General features: G+C 43.7%; 1 protein-coding gene across 6 annotated transcripts in view; it reads right to left on the bottom strand.

The window, feature by feature from the left end:
• LOC141106247 (uncharacterized) overlaps positions 1-17,458 on the bottom strand; it is a 77,050-nt gene that overhangs the window by 13,172 nt on the left and 46,420 nt on the right. For 2 of the 6 annotated variants that reach the window (XM_073596863.1, XM_073596864.1), the window contains exon 1: positions 5,202-5,356. The exons of 2 other annotated variants lie outside the window; for them this stretch is intronic. In XM_073596863.1, coding sequence (XP_073452964.1) covers positions 5,202-5,288 — 87 coding nt within the window. In that variant the 5' untranslated portion in view covers positions 5,289-5,356. Of the gene's footprint in view, positions 1-3,250; positions 3,342-5,201; positions 5,357-17,458 lie in introns of those variants that run through there. 2 more of the 6 variants (XM_073596866.1, XM_073596865.1) reach the window with 1 other exon arrangement.

Below are 17,458 nucleotides of genomic sequence, written 5' to 3'. Positions count from 1 at the left end.
CGTCGTTCAGCCAATGTAACGATGTTCTGCCTCCTAGACTGCCTCTTGTGATAGACGGCACACTGATCCAATGCTAGGAATCATTGTGCCGTCTGTCATATTACTAGTGTAGGACCCACTAATTCGGGGTACTTTGTCGCAGTAAGTGGGCTTAGCACTATATGACCATATAGTGTGACCAAACCCCCGTATTTTTTGAATATGTTCAGGTGTTTTTAACTAGCCCTGCAGGAAATGTCATTCTTGTATGTGTGCTGTAAAATATTTTGTACTGTTTGTAGGTCTTATAGCAGCACCATCTTGAATTTAAACGCATTGTATGGTGTGCCCCCCAAATATGTTCTTGTATATTGTAATAGGCCCTGACCAGGTCTTTTGGGCTGGAGCACCCCTCCCCCTCCTCATTACCTCCTATTTAGTGGCCACCAGTGTTTAGGATGTATCCCTTTCGGTTCTCCCACATAGAGGAGTTCAGCTCCCATGGTTGAGACAAAGGATCTTCCATTCTATTACTAGTGTAGGACCCACTAATTCGGGGTACTTTGTCGCAGTAAGTGGGCTTAGCACTATATGACCATATAGTGTGACCAAACACCCGTATTTTTTGAATATGTTCAGGTGTTTTTAACTAGCCTTGCAGGAAATGTCATTCTTGTATGTGTGCGCTGTAAAATATTTTGTACTGTTTGTAGGTCTTATAGCAGCACCATCTTGAATTTAAACGCATTGTATGGTGTGCCCCCCAAATATGTTCTTGTATATTGTAATAGTCCCTGACCAGGTCTTTTGGGCTGGAGCACCCCTCCCCCTCCTCATTACCTCCTATTTAGTGGCCACCAGTGTTTAGGATGTATCCCTTTCGGTTCTCCCACATAGAGGAGTTCAGCTCCCATGGTTGAGACAAAGGATCTTCCATTCTATTACTAGTGTAGGACCCACTAATTTGGGGTACTTTGTCGCAGTAAGTGGGCTTAGCACTATATGACCATATAGTGTGACCAAACCCCCATATTTTTTGAATATGTTCAGGTGTTTTTAACTAGCCCTGCAGGAAATGTCATTCTTGTATGTGTGCGCTGTAAAATATTTTGTACTGTCATAGGAGGCGGGACATCGTTACAGCGGCTGCACAGTGATTCAGATCCAGCTCTGACACACAACGTGAGATCGCATTACCAGGCACTGGCAGAGTGTACCTCATGGGCGCTGGTAGGCTGTACCTGATCTGCATGGTAGGCTGTACCTCATGGACACTGGTAGGCTGTACCTGATGGGCACTGGTAGGCTGTACATGATGGGCACTGGTAGGCTGTACATGATGGGAGCTGGTAGGCTGCATGTCATAGGCACTGATAGGCTGTGCATGATGGGCACTGGTAGAATGTATATTATGAGGTTTTTTTTCTTTTAAAGTTATTGTTGATACCATATTGTTTTTATTGACCCTCTTTTCCACTTACAGAGCTAGTTTACTGTTTTTCTTTGAAATAAATATTCAAAAACATTTAACCTACTGATGCCTCAATTAATGTAATTTTATTGGTATCTATTTTTATTTTTGAAATTTACCAGTAGCTGCTGCATTTCCCACCCTAGGCTTACACTCGAGTCAATAAGTTTTCCCAGTTTTTGTGATAAAATTAGATGCCTCGGCTTATATTCGGGTTAGCCTATACTCGAGTATATACGGTAATTGCCAGGGTCTCCAGATAGGCCCAAACATTTCAAAGTACATGTATAGTTGTGGTTTTCAGAACTCCAAAGATCTTATCAAGATATATTTTGTGTCCTTCAGAGGATAAGATCTAAGTTCTAAAAACCAAATGTTAAACTATTTTGGTTTATATAAAGGGTCCTATAAAAAATAATAATTCATTAATTCATTAATAATAATCAGTTTTGCAAATGCACTGTATCCCATATTAATATTATATTTGAAAATATGGTAAGGGTACCCCATTTTCAAATATAATATTAACCTCCCTGGCGGTATGATTATGTCAGATTTTTTAATCTCAAAGCGGTACATTGTTTTGCATAGAAATTTGGCGTTTTATATTGTAGGCCTGTAAGTCTTAGTAATAACACACTTAAATCTGTCCAAACAAGAGTCTAATAAACATCCCGGATATGATAACGTTTGAAACATGAAATCATGAATTATAATACAATAAATAACTTTAAATGATTAAAAAAAAAATCTATTATAATAATAAAATTAATTTCCATACGATTCACTATCGCTCAATTCTGCATGTGATTCTAATTTACTATCACTGTTTTCTAGTTGGTCTAAAACCACTTTTGATGTAAAGGGACACTTTTTGGTTGCTATGGACAATCTCAAGTTTCCAGGCAGAAAGAACAGTATATATAATATAAAAGTGCATGCAGGGCATTGGACAAAGAACTAGAGACAAAAGGGCGGTGAAATGATTTGATACAGTAATGTAATCTGTAAGATTACAGTGTACTGTATGTGTTATGTTTTTTGTACTTTTTGAATTTGCCGCCGGGCTCTGCCCCCGTGCGTCGCGCCGGTCACAGGGAACGGAGCCCGGGACACAGAGCATCGGGCAGATGATCTGGCGGAGGTCCAGAGGGGGGACATCGCAGGATCCTGGTGAGAAGTATGCCTTACCAGGATTCTACAATGCAATCCTGAGTGTGGCTCGGGGTTACCGCTAATGGTACTGAAATTTAACCCTGAGCCAAACTCGGAAATACCGCCAGGAGGGTTAATATGGGATACAGTGCATTTGCACTTTTGGATTATCTTTTTTGATTAGTAAGCATATGTCATTCACAGTATAGAATCTTTATCTCTTGTGTGTGTATATATAGTAATGAGAGGTTCAACCCCACCTGCCCCCCCCCCCCCCCACACACACACACACACACACACTCACACACTCTATTCAAATTTAAAAAAAAAAAGAAGGTATTGGCTTTTAATATATACCATATTTATCAGCGTATAACACACAATTTTTTCCCCTGAAAACATAGGACAAACAGTGCCTGCGTGTTATACGCCGATATTTCTTTTTTTTTTACCAAGGGGGGGTGGGGATCAGGCGGTCCACCCTGGGTGCCACACATTGGGGGGGTGTCATGCTGGCGGCCCTGCCTCTCCTGGCCCTGGGACAGTCCGCCAGCGTATTTCAAAGATAAAAAAAACACTGCCAGCCCCTTCACATAGATCCTTTGTAGACTGTAAGTGTCATAGTAAACCAAAGCCTGCAAATACCTAATTCTCGCCATTCTTTCTGGTCCCCCTCCTCCTTCCGCTCCTCCTCCTCCGAGTGTAGCTTTAGATTGGAGCAGGAGAGCGGTCACCTGAAACAGAGGAGAGCAATCATTTGACCAGCCAGAAAGAATGGAGCTAATGAGGTATTTGCAGGCTTTGGTTTACAATGACAGTGACACAGTGTAGGAAGAATCTATGAGAAGGGACTGGCACTGATTTTTTTTAAACTTTAGAGTACACTGGCAGTGCTGTTCCAGGAGACTGAGGCAGGGGGGCTGTGCAATGTGTGGGGGCTTTGTGTAATGTGCGGGGGTGTGTGAATAGTGGTGTAATTGTAGTGGTCTGTTTAATGTAAAGGGCTCTGCGTAATATGCAGTGGGGCTTTGGAATGTAAATGGATTTTTTTCCTGAAACTTCCCTCTTAAAATTAGGGTACGTGTTATACGCCTCTGCGTGTTATACGCCGATAAATACGGTATTTTAAATTCCAGTTAGTGATCTTTGCCATTATTACCTACTTTGATTTTACATTTTACCTACTCTTTCCATAAAATAACCCATTTCTAAACTGATGGTAAAACCTTCTCTGTCTTAAAACTGATTGATGTCCCCTAATCCTTGAAATGTAATGTTCGCGCCATCATCCTTGGGATGTAATGTTCACCTGTCATACCTTTCCTTTTACTTTATATATATTTTAACATGAAATACTTTGCTTCAATTACATCTCTTTTCCAAACATATTCAAATGTTCTCTTTGATAAAGAGAAACTTTTCATTGTACATTTATACTGTATGTATTTTGTTGCCCATCTTAGAACTTCTTCAAAACTCCATGGTTCTTTTTTACATTGTGAAATCCAAGTGTACCCCATTTTGTAGATGTGACATTACAGATAAATAATAAGGTGGAAATAACATGCTAGAATTATGTGATTTTATCTCCCTTTTTATACACCCCAAGAATGCCACTTGGCATTGAGGAAGGAACTAAATTTATTGCTATCCTGTTTACTGCTATCCAGTGGGTCCAATGCCAATAATGGTGGTATACTGCTGATAACTAGCCTAGTTTAAATATAAATGGTTTACAACTACCTTTGTCTTCTGATTTTTATCTAGATTTTAACCAGGTTAAAGCTCTAGTCCAGCTTCTTTCAAACTTTTAAACAAGGGGGAATCTTTGAAATAATCTTCCCATCTCAGGGAACTCCTGAAAATAATTACTATATCTACAGCTTACGGTACATTAGAGTGATAGTAAGTGGGAAGAATGCTCCTAGCATTTGTGCTCAGTAGATAGAATCCCCCTTTACAAATAGCTGAAAAAAATATTGATGTCAGTGGTTACTTATCTGAGACAAAAAAAAATGTTTATAGCTCAATGAAACCCTAACAACCTCTGGAGGAATCCTGATTGAGAAAGGCATCTCTAGTCCTTGCATCTTCAGTCTCTCTATCAGGCAATTTTGAAGAACAATATGACATATTTTGCAAATCAGACATCCATATTTATCACATGAAAATTAATCAAGCTTTATTCTATAAGCTGCTAAACATGTTACTTTTTTTTAAACAGTTGCAGTTCCCTTCCAATTGTCTTTTTTTTTTTGTAATCCCATTGGCTATCATAAGTCTAATGGCTCCTTTTTTGTTTGCCCTAAAACTGCTACTCTTACATATTTACATTCTACAAAAAACAAAATGGAAATGGAAATGCAAACTTTATAATCAACCGAAAATTATGATTTAAACATTTGCCTTTGGAAAATAATCACTCCTTTATGTGTTAAGAATTCATGAAAGAATACACCCAATGCCAAACTGAATTTAAAACTAGTGTAGGTGGTGTAAGACAAGATTAGGAAGGCATGTTATTTAGCAAATTCAACTCACAAACATGAAAGTATACAAAGTTCTAAACAATAAATACAAAGAATTAGCTACATACCTCTGAACAATCAGAAGATAATGACCACTGGTAGTTTTCTCTCCCTTTTATATTGCTTGGAAACAATTGTACCTTAAAGAGCAACATGATGCTACTATATTTAAGAAATTCCCCTTATTTACACACTTAATGTTTTCAATAAGAGCACTAATAAAACTACATAAATTAACTAATGGATTTGCAGAAGAAAGCAAACAATAAATTAAAAGCCATTTGACAGTACCAAGCTGTATTTTCAAGTGTCTGCACTAGCTAAAAAATGAACCAAGTAGTGCAAATAATGTTTGAATGGACTAGCATGTGACTCTATGACTTCATCTATGCACTTGAGGAAGGGGTCTTAATGAGCTGATATTATTTGTTCTTACAGTATAATAGCAGAGAGAGAAATGCAATCCTAAGATTTAAACAAATGTTATTTAAAAAGTAGTTTATTAGCGTCATGTGGTAAAAATGTCACAATTTGAATCATATATTTTTGTAGTCTACTGGACGTAATTAGTTGAACGAAACCTATAGAGGTATTTGTCCTGTAAAACTGCATGTACATTCTTTCTTTGTAAATGAGGGCAAAAACAAATGTTATTAGGCTATTTTCTCTCCAGAGATAAAACAAAGAGAAACCAGCGCAAGGGATCTATCTGAGTGTAGTGAAAACAATAGATGTTTACTGAAAATTGTAAAAAGCAGATGCGCTCACGAAAGGACAGTTGCAGAGGCTGCGGGTATAAGAAGACAGTGTGCCACTGTACCTCCCAGGCTGCTCGTGTTATTCAGCTTATCAGATAGTGAACTGCCAGGCTGGGCTGTGGAGTGAGCCACAATGCTCTCCTTATGGAAGCCACTGACAGAAGCCAGTTCTGGTGCTGACATCTGTGAAACACGCTCTCTGATGCCATGTGCCCATATCGGAACACGTTTCTGAGGGGATTCTCCTTTCCTCAGCCTAACTGAGAATCTAAAGGTGTCCAGAAAGGACACATAAACTCCAAAAAAAATATTGTTAGTTATACATTGTGTCCAAGAGGACCTCATACATATGGGGGTCCTAGATGACCAGGTCCTGGATGTAATGGCAGAGCATTCTAGGGACCTATAGGGGCCTAGAACATTTTGTCATTACATCCAAGTTTCTGGTCATATAGGCCTCCCATATGTATGAGGTTCTTCTTGGGCACAAAGTATCGCTAACAATAGTCCATCTTGGGTATCTTTCTTCACTTGGCACCAGTTGTTTATATACAGTATATATTGGCATACAGGGAGCCATTTCAGATACATCACTTCCAGATTGGCTAGCCTATACATCATTTTTTCTGGGCTTTAGGAGATTGTTACTGCTTAGACATTACCATTACAAATCATTTACGGTGCACACCCCCTCCTTTGGGATTTGTTATGAGGTCTGTCACTGTTCTTTCACCATTATTTTATTTTATTTTCAACATATTTAGTCTTCCATCCTTGATGCAGCCACAGTATACACCCAAAAATTCCCATATATCCATGGTGGGTAAATGTCTTGATGGTGAATTTTTTTCACCTCATTATCTGTTCATAATATTAATATTACACCAAAGTTAGAATCCTTTTTATTTATTATTATTATTATTATTATTATTATTATTATTATTATTGTCACAGGGACCCTACTTCCCCTGATTGCCCTACTGTTCCCCAGCACCAGCCCTACAAGTGTCACTGTGGCACTTGTGGGGGGGGGGATTCCTCCAGCAGCCCCTCCCTGCTGATATGAGAAGTTTACTGATGAGAAGTTTGAATACAATTGACCTGTGTGTCTATTGTTATTGGATAGTTTATCCCACCCTGAATCCAAGGGGGGGGGGGGTGTCCCTGAATTGTATATCTGTTGTTACATGTGCTTGAATAAAGAGTCTGATGTTTTTCACCCTACACTGAGTTACGGCCAGTGACTGGGTGGGCTAAAGGGTTTTGGATCGTGTCGTACCAGACAGAGGAAGCATTTACGGCAGACATAGTCCTGTTGAGGATGGAGGTCCATTACAACTGGTTGGCAGCAGCGGGACGAGAACGCTCAAGATGGCTGAGGAAAGTCTGCACACCAGGAGCACTGAGGCCCCAGAGTATCACCATTGGACAGCAAGCAGTCTCCAAGAAAGAGCCAGAATGTTGGGTCCCAACCACAGGGGACTGAAGAAGAACCAGCTGGTCCAGTTGCTGGAGGAAAAAAGCCAGTGGGAAGAGTCGACCACAGATGGGGGTCAGATGCTTCCCAGCGAAGACAGACCAGAGCCTTCCAGCCCAGGCAGCAGGAACCCTTGGGTTGTCTGGTACGAGGAAGAGATGACCATTCTGGGAAAGGATGCCACCACCGAAAGAAAGCTTTCAGCCATTGAAAAGGCACAAAAAAAAGGACTGGGAGACCGCTAAAAAAACGAGCCACCATCCCTGTGTCTTTCCCTGTGGTGAGGGAGACCCAAAGAATTTCCAGGAAGGACTTTAAACCCTACCAAGACAATACAGGGGATGTGGATGGGTTCTTTCAGGACTTTGAACATCAACTACTGGGGGTACCCCCCACAGACTGGACCTGCCATGTAGTAGGACTGCTGGGGGGGGGCGCTGAGGCTTATCGAATGATGGACCCTCTCAAGAAACGTAGCTATGAGGACCTAAAACTGGCAGCACTGGACTATTATGTTGTATCGCCAGAGGCGTATCGGGCCCAGTTCCAGACTACCCTTCGGGTCCCTGAGACCTCCGTCAAAATGTTTGCACACAAGCTGTGTGTAGCATGCCGCCGATGACTGGAAGGGGAGAAGGCCACCTCCCCTGAGGGGATCATATAGGCTGTCTTGAAGGAACAATTCTTTTTCAAGTGCCCCCCTGAGCTCCAACACTGGGGGTGGGAGCGAAAACCTGCCACCCTAGAGGAAGCTGCAGCCTTAGTGGATGAGGCCCTCTTGATCAACACACAATGGCGGAAGCCCCCCGCCGAGGCACCCCGAGTTCCCAGGCTGTCCAGCCCCACCTCTGGGCCCTACATGCCTCCCCATCCTCAGATGACCCCCCAGGTAGCACCAACCCCTCGGTTCCCGCTGCCACACCACCTGATCCCCCCAGGGCGGACTGCAAGACCCACCTTGGAAAGGTGCTGTTTTGGCTGTGGGCAGCCTGATCACTATCAGGCCAGCTGCCCTGCAAGAACCAAGACTCTCGGACCTAGCCCTGTCATTCCAGTACATTATGTGGATCTGTACCAAGCTCCCGAGGACCTGCCGCCCCCCCCTTAAGACTGGTGTTCCTCTTCTGTCGACTGGAAAACCCCTCCAGGATTCTTTGGTCTACAACCAAAGGAAACCCCCTACAAGAGGTCACCATGGACGGTCAAAAGGCGGTGGGATACAGAGATTCAGGTATGTTCTTCACTATTGTGGACCCATGAGTTGTGGACCCTGTCGCTCTCCAGCCCAGCCCAGGAATAGTGATCAAATTGGCAGGCGGCACCAAAAGCTTCATTCCCCTCACTACTGTCACCCTGGACTATGGACTGGGGCCCAAGCGCTGTGATGTAGGGGTAATGGGAGGATTACCTGCAGATGTGCTTCTTGGGAATGATGTCAGTGACCTCCAGTGTCACTTTGTCGGGGCAGTTACGCAAAATCAAGCCCGTCGGGAAGCCACCCAGTGGAAGGAGGAGCTCCAGCACCTGGATGGAAATCTGCCTCCTGCGGTAAGTGACCTTTCCCCAACGCCTGCCACTAGAGGGGTAACCTGGGATCGGGATCAGTTTAAACAGGACTTAGCCACAGACCCTACTCTGATGGGCTTCTGGACCTGGGTAGGGCTGCCAGGTTCGGGAACGGGTGACAAGATAGCAGGAAAACAGATTATTATACCGAATTGTAGGAAATCACTCCCGCGGGCGGACCCCAGACCATTACCAAGCAGCTGATAGTGCCCCAGCAGTTCCAGGCCCAACTGCTACCCCTGGACCATGGCATTCCCATGGCGGGGCATCAAGGGAAGTTATAAACAGAAAAACAGTTAGCCCAGGCCTTCTATTGGCCCGGGATGTCCCAAGCGATAACCCACTATTGTTGTACCTGCGATACATGTCAGCGACATGGAAGGACGGGTGGCCAACAAGCCCCCCTGCAACCCTTGGCCATCATTGAAGAGCCATTCCAGCAGATAGCTATTGACATCCTGGGACCCTTGGCTCTCTCAGTAAAACTGGAAAGTGGTACATTCTGACCATGGTGGATTATGCTACCCGTTATCCTGAAGCAGTGGCCCTCTCCAACATCACAGCTCCCAATGTCGCAGAAGCCTTAGTTACAGTATTCACGCGAGTGGGCTTTCCAGCCGAAATTCTGTCAGACCAAGGTACACAGTTTGTCCGATCTGATTCAGTCGCTCTGGCAGACCTGTGGAGTGAGGGCCATCCGGACCACCCCCTATCACCCCCAAACCAACAGACTGTGAGCATTTTAATGGGACCCTGAAGGCCATGCTATGTGCCTTTATCGACCAGAAACCAGACTGGGAAGGTACCTCCCCCACCTTCTCTTCGCCTGCCGGGAGGTCCCGCAGGCATCTACTGGGTTTTCCCTGTTTGAGTCGCTGTATGGGAGGAAGGTCGGAGGCCCCCTGACCCTGCTGAAATAATACTGAGAGGGACAACTACATGATATGGGGGTTTCTGTGGTCCCCTACATCCTGGAACTGCGTGAACGAATTGGTCAACTTGCTGGGCTCGTGGCAGACCATCTCAAGGCTGCCCAAACCCTCCAAAAGACGTGGTATGACCGAAAAGCAAGAACCCGCAAGTTTGCCGAAAGCCAAAAGGTCCTCATGATAGTCCCAAATCCCCAAAATAAATTACAATCTATATGGGAGGGACCCTTTCGAATCATCAAGAAGTTAAATGAGACCAACTATGTTGTCGCGCTGGATGATCGGGGGAAGCGGCAAAAGACGATCAAGGAATACCATGACAGAAACCTTCCCGTCCTGGCGGGAAGTCGTTCTTGATCTCCTGGAGGTAGCACGTCACTCGGCTGACGTACACCTGGTAACCTTGGGCCCCCAGCACAGCCAGGCACAGCAGGTGTCCACGAAGACCATTGTGCACCACCGCCGTCCCATCTTTTCCTCTCAGCCTGGAATGACGACCCTCACCACTCATCATGTGGAAACCTTGCAAACCTGGCCCATCCAACAAGCCCCTTACCGAGTTCCAGAAGCCATCTGGAACACCATAAAACAAGAACTGAACGAAATGTTGGACCTGGGCATTATCCAACCATCCCAGAACCCCTGGGCCTCACCTGTACTTGTACCCAAGAAAAACGGCATAATTCGATTGTGTGTAGACTACCGGCGTCTTAATAACCACACCATTACAGACACCTACCCGATGCCCCATATAGATGACCTGCTGGACCATCTGTCTGTCTGGGGCCGCTATGTCACTACACTGGACTTGAGCAAGGATTACTGGCAAATCCCCCTGACCGGGGAAGGGAGGGAACGTTCCGCCTTCATCGCCCCCTTCGGGCTGTTTGAATTTCTCAGCATGCCCTGTGGGATGAAGAATGCCTCTGCCACCTTCCAGCGCACAGTGGATTAGTTGCTACAGGGCTGTCAAGACATTGCCTGTGCCTACCTTGATGACATTGCCATCTTCATTGAAACATGGGAAGACCACCTCCAGCATGTAAGCACCATCCTAGACCTAATTACAGGGGCCAACCTTACTATCCGCCCGATAAGTGCCAGATGGAAATGGCCGAGGTCCAATACTTGGGACACTGGGTGGGGGGAGGCAGACTGCGCCCTGAACCAGCTAAAATCAAAGCAATTAGGGACTGGCCCACTCCTCAGAATAAAAAACAGGTTATGGCCTTTTTGGGCCCTGCGAACTATTATCGCAAATTTGTTCCCCATTTCAGCACAATTGCCAAGCCACTGACGGACCTGACCAAGAAGACTATGTCCAGGGTGGTGACGTACACCCCGGCCTGCAAGACTGCCTTTGACCAGCTGAAAGAGGCCCTCTCCCGTGACCCCATCCTGGTAGCTCCAAACTATAAGCAAAGGTTCATTGTACAGATGGAGAATTTAAAGGGTGCTAAATGGTCACATAAACATAAAGTTACACTACCCACATCCCTGGATATACATGAAAACAAGAAAATTCCTCTAGATGGGACTTTTAAGGGACAGTGAACAACTAGACGATCACAGAGAAGTACATAAATATATATGAATTTTAATAGCTGGCTCTCATGCAGCTTGTGTGCAGCACCTGGCATCACTCCACATACCAGCCATCTTTTTCAGTTTATTTGTCTCCTGGGTATATCCAGGAATAATCCTGTCCATCTGTGGCTTCTAGTTTTGGAGTGAGTCCCGGGTTTCCCTCTCAACCCATATGAAAGTTTGTGAAAGCAATTTGTTGCTTTACACATATTAAGGACCAATAGAGAGGATCCCTCGGGACGCCCTCTGTGGGTGATCTCATTTGGGCATTGATGCGCCTGCGATACAGCCACATTTGTCTGAACTGGAATCTGGGTGGACCTGTGGTCGTAGTCTGTCCCTAATGTTTTAAATTGGATGCAAGATACTGTAAATGTCTATGCAATGTACATGACATCTTAACGTCCCGTTGTAACTTCCTACCCCTGAAGAAGAGAGCCAATACTGTAAACTTAAAACGCGTTGGCTATCTCTGTTGCTTATACCATATTTCCAACAGATCCATTGGTGGTTGTCAACTGTTGTTACTTGATTGCATACACCTGTACCTGCATCCGAAAGAATTTTATGTATTGTATCTTTTTTTTTTTTTTTAACTTTGATCAATTAAAATTCATATATTTTTGTACTTCTCTGTGATCGTCTAGTTGTTCACTGTCCCTTAAAAGTCCCATATAGAGGAATTTTCTTGTTTTCATTGTACAGATGGATGCCTCCACATATGGGCTGGTGACTGTCCTCAGCCAGGTAAATGATGAGGGGGTGGAGCACACGGTGGTCTTCCTTAGCAGAAAGTTGCTGGACAGGGAGGTGGCCTATGTCACCATCGAAAAGTACCTGGCTATAGTATGGGCCTTGAAAAAACTGCAACCCTTTTTGTACGGCAGGGAATTCACCATTCTCACTGACCATAACCCCCTCATCTGGCTGAATCGGGTCTCAGGGGATAACGGTCGCCTGCTAAGGTGGCGTTTGGCCTTACAACCACACAACTTCACTATTCAGTACCGAAGGGGGACCCAGCACCAAAATGTAGATGGGCTCTCCCATCAACAAGATTCTGGCACTCGTAAAGTGGAGGGGGAGGGGTTGTCACGGGGACCCTACTTCCCCTGATTGCCGTATTTTTCCCCAGTACCAGCCCTACAAGTGTTTGTGCCAAGTGTCACTGTGACAGGGAGTCACTTTGGTTGTGGTTATTCCATTGTTCTGTTGCGTCTGTCGGCCTTGGGAGAAAAGTATATTATGGGTTGTATGTCTAGGTGGAAGGGGGGGGATTTCTCCAGCAGCCCCTCCCTGCTGATAAGACTGTTTACTGATGATAAGTTTGCATACACCTGACCTGTGTGTCTTAGTTATCGGACAGTTTACCCCGCCCAGAATCCAAGGGAGGGGGGAGTGTCCCTGAGTTGTATATCTGTTGATACATGTGCTTGAATAAAGAGTCTGATGTTTTTAACCCTACACTAAGTTACGGCTAGTGACTGGGTGGGCTAAAGGGTCTTGGATCGTGCGGTACCGGACGGAGCAAGCATTTACGGTGGACATAGTCCTATTGTGAACAGAGGTCTGTTACAATTATCAATACCATTATTATGTTTATCTGTATTTATATATATATTTTTTACATCATCATCATTTCTATCACTCATAGTAATTTTTTTTTAATCCATTGGTACCACTATCAGTACTATTACCATCCAATGTTTTAGAATCATGGATTAACACATCATGCTGGTAATCTCACTTTTTGACTTTTTATGATAAATTTGCATGACATATGGATTTATTAGATATGTATTCCATCCTGCTATCTATCTGTCTATCTATCTACAGTACTGCTGTTATTATGTTTTAAGCTTGCCCTGTGGAGCTTTTAGTTTTTGTTTTTGACCTTTCTTTCTGCTATATACTTCCATCATGTTGCTCCTTTTGAGCAGTGATCGTGCCCATTCATAACTAAAGTTGTCACCTCTTCCCTTTAAAACTGAACACATATTATTTACACAGGTTCTGTGGCTGATTAACCGCTTACCGCTCCCGCACAGTAGCTGTACTGTGTTGGGGCGGCACATGCAGGTTCAGTCACATATATATAAGTGATTGAGCCTGGACCTGTCTAGGAGCATGCAGTGTGCCCCTCCTGTGTCCGCTGTTACCGATACCTGGTAACCGGGTATTATGTGATCGATATGATTGGTCATAATGATCACAATGAAAATGACCCGTCATGAATAGGGTTTCATTCATGAACAGCTTACTTACTACTGTGATCTATGATTGGTTAAAAGCAATCATATGGTACCTGGCAACCTGTACCAAGTGATTAGCTTAGCCAATTACAGATCACAATCAAAAGCAAGCTGTTCATGAATGACTAACCCATTCATGACAGCTAATACTATTGCTTATAGCAATCAGTTTCTGTCAGTGGCTTCCAGCAGGAGAGCAGTGTGGCTCACTCTACAGCCTGATCGGGCAGTTCACTATCAGATAAGCTGCATGACATGAGAAGTCTGGGAAGTACAGCAGCACAGTGGGGGAAATTTATAAAAACTGGAGCGTGAAAAATCTGGCGTAGCTCTACATAGAAATCAGCTTCCATGGTTTATTGCCAAAGCTTAATTGAACAAGCTGAAGTTAGAGGCTGATTGGCTACCATGCACTTCTGCACCATATCCTAATTGCTCAAGTTTTAGTAAATCTTGCTCAGTGTCTCATTATACCCGCAGTCTCTGTAACTGTTCTTTTGTGAGTGCATCTGCTTCTTATTCAATTTTCAATAAACCCCTATTGTTTTTACTATGCTTAGATCCCTTGCGCTGGTTTCTCTTTTATCTTTGCATGTATTCGGAGCTCCCTCATCTGGTTTCCTGGCAGCATGGGACTTTCAGGGTAGCAGAATGTCAGATGCCTCTATTTAGCATTTGGCATAAAGGTAAGGTTTGGGACTTTATATGAAGTGTGCGACCGAATTGGCAATGTAAACATGGAGTGGCTGGCGAGTATGAAATATAAAATAAACCTAGTAACATTGTATCATCTCATATATACAATGGCATAACATAAACACATTATGTAAAATTGTAGTTGGATTTATTCAATATACATCACATAGTAACTTAGTAGCATAATAGCATGTAAATGAATTGAAATTGAAACCACCAGACTCAAGAATCCATGTACATATAATAATAGCAAAACCATAACATATTGGTATAGGCCAGTACAGCATATTAAAAGAAAAAATGTCACTCTTGATTTGATGATCATAAAAGCATCTATATAGCTCAACGCGTTTCATGGATACCTCCAATCTTCAGGAGCAGATGCAGTATCACTATCTATTAAAAAAATCGGTAGAATATCTTAGGGGCTAACCAGATGACAGGCAGGGGAAAGCAGGAATACATCTTGGACTAAGGCCCCCCCCCCCCAGCCCATTACCGGGCCCTTTGGGTCTGGTAATGGGATATTAAGGTGAACCCTGCACCCAAATTTAAAAAAAAAAAGGCGTGGGGCCCCCAGGCCCTATATACTCTGAACAGCAGCAGTATACAGGCTGTCCCCAGGTTATAAACAAGATAGGGACTGTAGGTTTGTTCTTAAGTTGAATCTGTAATTTGGAACAGGTACATTTTGTAAGTGTAGCTCCAGCTGAAAAAATCTATTTTTAAGCTTTTTGGATAACATAGGGAAGGGTTATCATCACCCCTGTAACATTTGTTTTGCTGTCTGTGCCCCTGTTCAGAAGATTTCACCTCACTTTCTGTCCCAATGACAATTGGATTTTGAAAATTTTGGGTTATTAGGGAAACAAGGATTGGTAATAAAGCATCAGTGGGGAGACACCTTTTTCCCATATTAACTCTTACAGCAGAGAATTTCCCTTCCTAGGGGTAGATTTCCTCTAACTTCCTGTTGTCCGTTTGTAAGTAGGAGTCGTTTGTAAGTTGGATGTTTGAAAATAGGGGACCGCCTGTATATACTATACGGCCTGCCCTATACACTCTGCCGAAAATTGGGCCTTAGGTGTTGGTGGTATCAGAACACTGTAAGCCCTCACAGTTACTCTTGGTGGGCGCTGGAATGGGTCCTGCTGTGAAATATTATATCAAAAATTGTAATTACATGCCCCTGTTAAATAGGGGCAGAAAAATTGGGCCATAGGTGGTGGTGGCACAACACTGTAAAGCCTCACAGATACTTTTGTTGAGAGCAGGAACAGGCCCTGCTGTGAAATATTAGATCAAAAATTGTAATTAGGTAGTGGTGGTGGTGCCCTGAACCTAAAATATTCTTAGAAGCTATCATCATGAAAATTGAGGAGGAATAGGATAGTCACTCAGCATAATTGGATAGTCACTCAGCATATGCAGTCTTCAAGGGATCCCACATTCATAGAAAAATCAATCGGTTACATCAGCATCAGGTGCTTAGTAGCTGGTGATCCAAGACTGATTCATTTTTATGAATGTGAGCCGATCAACAGAGTCTGTGAACAGGCGCACTCTGTGATCGGTTACAAAGCCTCCAGCAGCACTGAATGTGCATTCAGAAAGAACGCTAGACGCAGGACAGGCCAGTAGCTCAATTGCATATTGAGCAAGCTCTGGTCAGTGGTCCATCCTCAAGACCCAGTAACCCAGTGGACGTTCTGGTGGAAAGGTCTCCAAGTCTGATCTTGCCCCTAGATATTCCTGCACCATGGAATTCAGATGCTGGCGATGGTTGCTGGAACCAATCAGACCTGGACGCTGAGGACTGAAGAATTGCCTGAAGGCATCGGTCAGCCTGCCACCTTCTCCACCCCTCTTTCTTTGACTGAACAAAGCTTCAGCAACACATTGTCCAGCAACAGGAAATTGTACCTCCCAGGTTCTGGAAACGCATTGCACAAACCTTTCTGCAAGGCCTCCCAAAGATGTTTCATCCTCTGTTCCCTCTGCGAAGGCTGGATAAGTTCTGCAAGCTTACCCTTGTAACATGGATCAAGAAGGGTTGCCAGCCAGTAATGATCCCTCTCCACGAATCCTAGTGTCCTTTCTCCTGCTTTGCAGGATCAGGGAGGCCATGCAGCATAGGTTTACAGAGGCATTTGATCCTGAGTCCTCTGGGTCACTAAGGATCACATGATCCTCAACCACCTCCTCCTAGCCACGTACAACTCCATGGGTTTCTGGGGACTGCAAACGATCCCTTGAAGACTGCTCCTGATGCTGAGTATTATCCTCCACCTCCACGCTGACACAATCCTCCTCCTCCTCCTCCTCTTCTTCTTCCTGTGTGATCGGCAGGCCTGCAGGAATTCTAGTATCTGGATAAATGCATTGGGTGGACGCCCCCTTGGACTTTAAAGGGCAGGAAAAAATGGATAGGAGGTAGATGAGTATAAAAGGCAGAAAATGCCAACTTTATTAATGTACAAAAATGCAAGAATAGGAAAAGTTCAAAATCGTATATATACAAAAATGCACCAATGATAAAACATCAAGATTTGTTACACAATATATATCACCCAAAGCTGATAATCCAAAGTGTTACTCATGATGAGTTGAACTCAATTTGAATTTCACAGCATATATCCCGACATGTTTCGGAAAATCGCATTGGAGTGTACTTTTCCTTCTTCAGTGGAAATTTATAAATGGGTTTAATATTGTTGTATCTGTAACACAAATGTATATATGTATAATACACACGTAGTATTTGTAGTGTAGGCATCAACAATATGATTTGGAGCCTAATTATATCATGTTACAGAAGTGGTATATACAAAAAATACTTACATACATATTATTGACTCATTGAGCGGGAAGTGGATAAAAACAAGAGAGAAAATACAGGCTGGCTGCATGAATCCATAAGCACGGCATAAAGGTTATCCGTGTGTCCATGGGCTGGAGAGCGAGATGCATTCACAAGGGACGCCTGGTTCACAGCGGAAAACAAATGTAACCACTGTGGAGACAGTTATAAACAGGGCTTTTTTTTCTCAGAAAATAGGT

The sequence above is a fragment of the Aquarana catesbeiana genome, linkage group LG08, assembly GCF_042186555.1.
Source record: "Aquarana catesbeiana isolate 2022-GZ linkage group LG08, ASM4218655v1, whole genome shotgun sequence".
NCBI classification, from domain to species: domain Eukaryota; kingdom Metazoa; phylum Chordata; class Amphibia; order Anura; family Ranidae; genus Aquarana; species Aquarana catesbeiana.
Note: the sequence above shows the minus strand (reverse complement) of the source record. Positions and strands in the feature narration are given on the sequence as shown.